The 6,743-nt window shown below is 39.2% G+C and overlaps 2 protein-coding genes across 2 annotated transcripts; both read left to right on the top strand.

Annotated features, from left to right (window-relative positions):
* Window positions 1-1,978: 1,978 nt before the first annotated feature.
* LOC137656597 (uncharacterized) lies at window positions 1,979-5,439 on the top strand. Its single transcript, XM_068390768.1, has 4 exons — window positions 1,979-2,453; window positions 2,658-2,738; window positions 2,921-3,697; window positions 3,992-5,439. The coding sequence occupies exons 1-4, from the start codon at window positions 1,979-1,981 to the stop codon at window positions 5,437-5,439; spliced, it is 2,781 nt and encodes a 926-aa protein (XP_068246869.1).
* A 312-nt stretch (window positions 5,440-5,751) lies between these two features.
* On the top strand, window positions 5,752-6,387 carry LOC137656596 (uncharacterized). Its single transcript, XM_068390767.1, has one exon. It carries the CDS (start codon window positions 5,752-5,754, stop codon window positions 6,385-6,387), a length of 636 nt encoding a protein of 211 aa, XP_068246868.1.
* Window positions 6,388-6,743: the final 356 nt, after the last annotated feature.

Genomic DNA, 6,743 nt, shown 5'->3' with positions numbered 1-6,743 from the left:
TTACCTTTTCTGATTCGGGGCAGTTATTCTCCATCATTTTTTCTTGTAGTAAATTGTCTAGAATTTTTGTATGGTCATTACTACATCCACTAACGAGCGATTGTCATCGATCAAATAACCACATAAATACGGGTTTACTGATCTGCGAATACGTTCACAGATAAATGCTTTTTTTTATCACCTTCTGGGAGATTGGCACTACGAGTACCAAACGAATCACTATCTCGAAAAATGCGAGTTGCAAAACTGAGAACTGATTCAACCTTTCAAATTTTTTTTTTTGTAATTTTTTTTCATGTCCCTTTTTCTCTCATCGGGTAAAGCGCATTTCTCAATGAAACATCGTTTTATTTCAGTATAACTTCTTAAACTGCCTTGTGGCCATCATATTACCTCCATTACTAGATCATCTTTCAGCAATCTAATAACTTGAACTGCTTTTTCTCTTTCTGACAACCCATATGTGGCTACTTCATTAAGCTGTTGATCATCGAAAGGCCTAATACCTGCCTGGAGTTCTGCCAATTTTCGAACTACGACGTTTTGCATACCTTCACTCGGATGTGCGTGTTTGCTTTCACTTGTGTGTGTTTTAACTCCATTTATGTATGTTGGATATGCTGTGGTTACGGGCTACTCATTTTTTCGTTCAACTAATAATCTCTTTATAAACTCGGCTATGTTATTTAACCTATTTTCTAAGTCTTGCGTTCGTTGTTCTCGTCTATATTCTTCATCGACATCATTAAAACCAATTGCTCCTTTGTTTTCACCTTCTACAGCAGCAGTGTGTGCTATGTTAGTCCTCCTATATCTAGGTATCTTGAACTTTTATTTTACAGCTTAAACAACAACTTCGCTTGCAGCATACTGTGACGAGCCGAGAGAAGGTTGTGACTCAAAGGCAGGATGAAATCAACTTAGTCCCAACCTTCTCTCGGCTCGTCACATTGGTGACACCGGAAGTCGACTTGCTCCTCCCGCCTTCCACCCTCCCTCGCCCCTCCGTCGTTGGTACTATGGCGGAGTCGACGGAAGTGGCCGCTGCCCCTTTGAAACTTTCGTCGTTTGCCAGCGGAGAGGTGTTTGCTTGGTTTCAGCCCGACGTATTTTTACACCTGACACCAAATATGTCTCATGTCAATGGATAATGATATACCGAAACATGGGGTTTTTCACTTTATAATAACAAATTTTGTGATTACACTTTTCACAGTACGATACTCTTCAGACAAGTACCTACTTGGTCTTATGATCGCTCAAGAGGTACTGCTTACCCTTTGGCAAGTAAATGCAATGTTGCTCTGTCAATGCGCAGAATTGTTAGATTTTGTGGAATTATCCACTGTGATGAAAATATAAATGCACCAATAGGCTTACCATACGTCACGTATGAAACTTGGTACACGTCACGTATAACTGAGTTCATTGATCGTCCCCTACAATTAATGACAGTCATAACACTCTTAAAAGGGTAATGAACTTCACTGTATAAAACACACATCTACACATTTTTCATATAATGACTATAATGAATATATATATATATATATATATATATATATATATATATATATATATATATATATATATATATATATATATATATATATATATATATATGTGTGTGTGTGTGTGTGCATACACACTAATAAATGTAAGAAGCTATAAAGGTGCAGATATTGGTAGTGATCACCAGCTCCTCATTGCCACACTGAGATCGAAACTGAAAGCACCCAACAGAAATAGAGATACCATACCTAGTTTTGACACAATTAGGCTTCCATAAGGTGAGCAGAGAGAAATATTTATAATATTTATTATGAATGATTCGCCAAACCTTCATAGGGTGATTTCAAAGCTGCCAGTGTATATTCAAAATAAGTGGTTGGATCATGTGATAAAGCTCAGGAAGCAAGGTGTTTGTGTGTGTTTCACCACATTAGTGGAATTTGTGCAGAATGCAAGAGAGGCAGCAATGGATCCTGTAGTCAGCAGGGAGGCTTTGGGTAAAGTGTGTGTTTTTTCAAAGGCAAAGGCAAATCATGGCTCATGTCAGACCAAGCAAAAATCGTTTGCAGTTACAGTGCAACCATCAAATTCTTCCAATCAGTATACTAGGAAATGCCAACTTTGTAGTGGTCATCATGACCTTGAGGAGTGCCCTCAATTTCTGCACAGGAGTGTGGATGAAAGACGAGAATTTGTTAAAGACAACCGTCTTTGCTTCAGTTGTTTGGGCAATAACCACACTTCAAAAAGGTGTCTCAATCGACGGCAGTGCAAGACATGTAATAAAAGGCATCCTACCACTCTGCACATTGAGAATTTTAGGATGCTTGACAGCAACAGGGCAATTGTGTCACAAGCTAGTGCACAGTCTGAAAGTACAGGTCAAGGTTGTGCTAAGGGTCAAGATGGTACTCAAGGTGAAGGTCGCACTCCAGGTCAAGGTAATACTTAAACTCTAAGTAATGTGAGGTCTTCTGCATGTACAATTTCTGATACAGTGTTGCAATCAATCTTGCCTGTGCAATTACGTGTAAAGGGTAGCGACAATGTAGTACAAACTTATGCCTTTTATGATACGGGCAGTACAGGTTGTTTCATTAAATATAGTATCAAGGATCAATTAAACTGTAAAGGTATTGAAACAGCTATCAAGTTGCAAGCAATGCATGGGACTGATACTGTTAAAACCTTTATTGTAAATGGTCTTGTTGCTGCTGATATACATGGTAATAATGATGTTGTATTACGAAGGGATTCACACAAAAGGATATTCCAGTTAATCATGATCAAATTCCAAGGTGTAAAGTGTTAAAGGATTGGCCTCATTTATCAAGTGTTATTAATGAGATTCCAGTGTATCAGCCAGAGTTAGACATAGGAATTTTGATAGGTAGTAACTGTCCTACAGCTTTACAACCTTTAGAGGTTGTACCCACTTCAGGTTATGGCCCCTTTGCAATAAGATATTTGCATGGATGGACAGTTAATGGGCCTGTACATGTTAAGGTTAGTTCAAATGGGGTTTCATATCACAGGTTACTTGTATCTGATGTTCAACATGTTACTGACTATATTACTGTTGAAAGTATTAAGAAGTACTTTGAGTTAGATTTTTCAGAAATGGATCTTGGGTCAGTTCCTGATGAGCGTGGCTTATCTTTTGAGGACACAAGATTTGTGAAAAGGTGCCAGGATGACATTGAATTTGGAGATGGTCACTTTCAGCTACCCATGCCTTTCAGAGATCGCAATGTGAATCTTCCTAACAATAAGAAGCAGGCTGTTAGCAGAGCTAAGTGGCAAAGGAGGAAGATGAATAATAGTGAAGATTACAGACAGCAGTACACAGCATTCATGGACAAGTTGTTTGAAAAAGGCTATGCTTACAAGATCCCGGATGATGAGGTCAATAAGATTCCTGTTTGGTATCTTCCTCATCACGCAGTTTTTCATCCCAAGAAAGGGAAGATTAGGGTTGTTTTTGACTGTAGTGCCAAGTTTGAAGGTGTGTCATTAAATGATGTTCTGCTACAGGGTCCAAACCTCAGCAATTCATTGACGGGAGTACTCATTAGATTCCGGCAGGAGGTTTATGCATTCATTGGAGATATTGAAGCTATGCTCTTTCAAAAAAAGATTCCACCTGAGAATCAGGACTATATTAGATTCTTGTGGTGGCCTATTGGTGACATCAATCGACCTCTTGAAGAATTCCGAATGGCTGTTCACATTTTCGGAGCAATCTCATCACGGAGTATTGCAAATACTGCATTGAAGGCCACAGCAGACAAAGCAGATGAGAAGTATGATTCAACTGTTGGCAACACCATAAGGCACAATTTCTATGTTGACGACTGTTTGAAGTCATGTGCTGATGTTCCTACAGCAGTGAAGTTGGTGAAGGATTTGGTATCTGCAACTGGTGAAGGAGGATTTAGGTTAACTAAATTTGTCAGCAATTCAAGTGATGTCCTTAAAGCTTTGCCTGCTGAAGATTGTTCGGTTGAAAGTGACAAGTTTAATCTTGACATGGAGAGTTTAATGACAAGAGCCTTAGGAATGTTATGGGACCTTAAAGAAGACTCATTCAAGTTCTCAGTTGAGCTCAAGGATAATCCATTAACCAGAAGAGGATTGTTATCAACTATCTCATCATTATATGATCTCCTTGGGTTGCTCTCTCCAATCATCTTACCAGCCAAGAAACTGTTACAAGAATTGTGTCAAATTGAGAGTTTGGACTGGGATGAGAGGATTCCAGATAAGCCAGCTGAAAGGTGGCAACATTGGATACAAGGTCTTCATTTACTGGAGCAGCTTTCAATACCAAGATGCTTCAAGTCAAGTGGGTTTGGTAATGCGACAGGTTCAAGTCTTGTATTATTCAGCGACGCAAGTACAGTTTGTTATGGTGTTGCAGCATACCTTGTTCTTCACGATAGAAACCAAGTTCAGTCAAATCTTGTCATGGGAAAATCAAGAGTATCTCCCAAAAAGGTAGTGACTATACCTAGGTTAGAACTTACAGCTGCAACTGTGTCTGTCAAGGTTGCTCAACACATCCTGAAGGAGTTGGAGTTTACTGTTGGCAAGGTAGTGTACTACACAGATTCAACGGCAGTCCTTCACTATATTCATAGCAACACTAAAAGGTTCCCTGTTTTTGTAGCCAACAGAGTCAGGGTTATAAGGGACTACTCCCAGCCTGAGCAATGGAGATATGTAAACTCCAGTGATAACCCTGCTGATGTGGCATCAAGAGGTATTAGTGTACATCAGTTTTTGCAGTATGACGAATGGTTTAATGGCCCATCATTTATTGCATTTGATTATTTACCTTCACAGGAGTATGTGTGTGTAGATTGTGTTGATGATAAGAGTGAACATGTGTCTGCGGTCACAATTTCTGAAGAACATCATGGGTTTACAAGATTAATTGAATATTTCTCTTCATGGTCAAGGTTACAAAAGGCAGTTTCTGTATTTCAACAACTAAAGTCAATCCTTAGTGATAAAAGGAAAGGTTGTGTAACCACTGATGCTGAAAGGGCAATCATAATGTATGTTCAACGGGAGGTGTTTGGTGATGAAGTGAAGGCTTCATCAAGGGAATTGTCAATTGGCAAGAGTAGTCCAATATATAAGCTTGATCCCTTTCTTGATTCTGAGGATGGATTATTGAAGGTTGGGGGTAGGATAAGAAGGTCTGACATTCCACAGTCTGCCAAACATCCCATACTGTTACCAAAGAAGCATCATGTGACTACATTGTTGATACGACATGAGCATGAATTATTAGCTCATTCAGGTAGAAACCATGTTCTCTCAAATTTAAGGCAGAAGTATTGGATCATCAATGCTAATGCAACTGCCAGGAATGTGTTATTTCATCGTGTTACTTGCAGGAAGTTGAAAGAACCAGCTTAGATTCAAAATATAGCTGATCTTCCAGCAGACAGATTGGAACCTTCACCCCAATTCAGTAATGTTGGTATTGACCTCTTTGGACCCTATTACATCAAGGAAGGAAGAAAGGAGTTAAAGAGGTATGATGTGATATTTACCTGCTTGGTTAGTAGGTCAATTCATATTGAAACTGCAAACACTTTACAATCTGACTCTTTCATAAATGCTTTGCGAAGATTTGTTTCTCGAAGAGGTCATCCTAAGGTTATCAGATGTGATAATGGAACCAACTTCCATGGGGCTGAGAGAGAACTTAAGGCAGCTCTTGATGAGATGGAGGAAAAGAAGATTGAGAAGTATTTGTCGCATCATCATATTGAATGGAAATTCAATCCACCTACCGCAAGCCACATGGGTGGTTGTTGTGAGCGCCAAATCAGAACAGTTAGAAAAGTGTTGTCTGCACTGGTGAAGGAATTTGGTGAAAGGCTAAATGATGAAAGTTTACGGACTCTGCTTTGTGAGGTTGAGAGCATCGTCAATTCAAGACCGTTAACCACTGTAAGTGACAGCGTAGATGACCTTGAGCCACTAACTCCAAACCATTTGTTGATTCCAAAATCTTATGTGATCCCTCCCCCTGGCTTGTTTCAAAAGGATGATGTTTACATGAGGAGAAGGTGGAGATGCGTTCAATATCTGACCAACCTGTTTTGGTTAAGATTTGGAAAAGAGTATTTGAGCACTTTACAGACTAGACAAAAGTGGAATGAACCAAGAAGAAATCTAATTGTTGGCGATGTGGTCTTGGTAAAGATTGATATCGAGCCAAGGAATCACTGGCCAATGGGGCGAGTGATAGAAGTATACACTGATGACAAAGGAACAATTCGCAGTGCCAAGATTAAGACACTTTCTTCGATTATTGTCCGTCCTATTCAGAAGCTAGTGTTATTAGTTGAAGGCTAGGATTTTCATGTTAAATGTAACGTGATATTATGTTGTTCTTATGGCCTATCATTTGATATTATATATTATTTGAGTTATGAAGATGTTTAATTTTGTTTAGGTGAATAAGTGAATCATGGAAGTGTTTTGAATGATTCGCCAAACCTTCATAGGGTGATTTCAAAGCTGCCAGTGTATATTCAAAATAAGTGGTTGGATCATGTGATAAAGCTCAGGAAGCAAGGTGTTTGTGTGTGTTTCACCACATTAGTGGAATTTGTGCAGAATGCAAGAGAAGCAGCAATGGATCCTGTATTCAGCAGGGAAGCTTTGGGTAAAGTGTGTGTTTTTTCAAAGGCAAAGGCAAATCATGGCTC

This window comes from Palaemon carinicauda, chromosome 17 (assembly GCF_036898095.1).
Source record: "Palaemon carinicauda isolate YSFRI2023 chromosome 17, ASM3689809v2, whole genome shotgun sequence".
NCBI lineage: Eukaryota > Metazoa > Arthropoda > Malacostraca > Decapoda > Palaemonidae > Palaemon > Palaemon carinicauda.
The sequence above is the reverse complement of the archived record's forward strand: the minus strand, read 5'-3'. Positions and strand labels throughout refer to the sequence as shown.

Bases quoted from the DNA above. Each gene is read 5' to 3' on its own strand.
- LOC137656596 (XM_068390767.1), top strand. From the start codon at position 5,752: ATGGAGGAAAAGAAGATTGAGAAGTATTTGTCGCATCATCATATTGAA.
- LOC137656597 (XM_068390768.1), top strand. From the start codon at position 1,979: ATGGATCCTGTAGTCAGCAGGGAGGCTTTGGGTAAAGTGTGTGTTTTT. The intron at 2,739-2,920 runs GTAATAATGATG...ACTGTCCTACAG, and splicing joins TGTTGCTGCTGATATACATG to CTTTACAACCTTTAGAGGTT. The intron at 3,698-3,991 runs GTGACATCAATC...ATGTCCTTAAAG, and splicing joins ATTCTTGTGGTGGCCTATTG to CTTTGCCTGCTGAAGATTGT.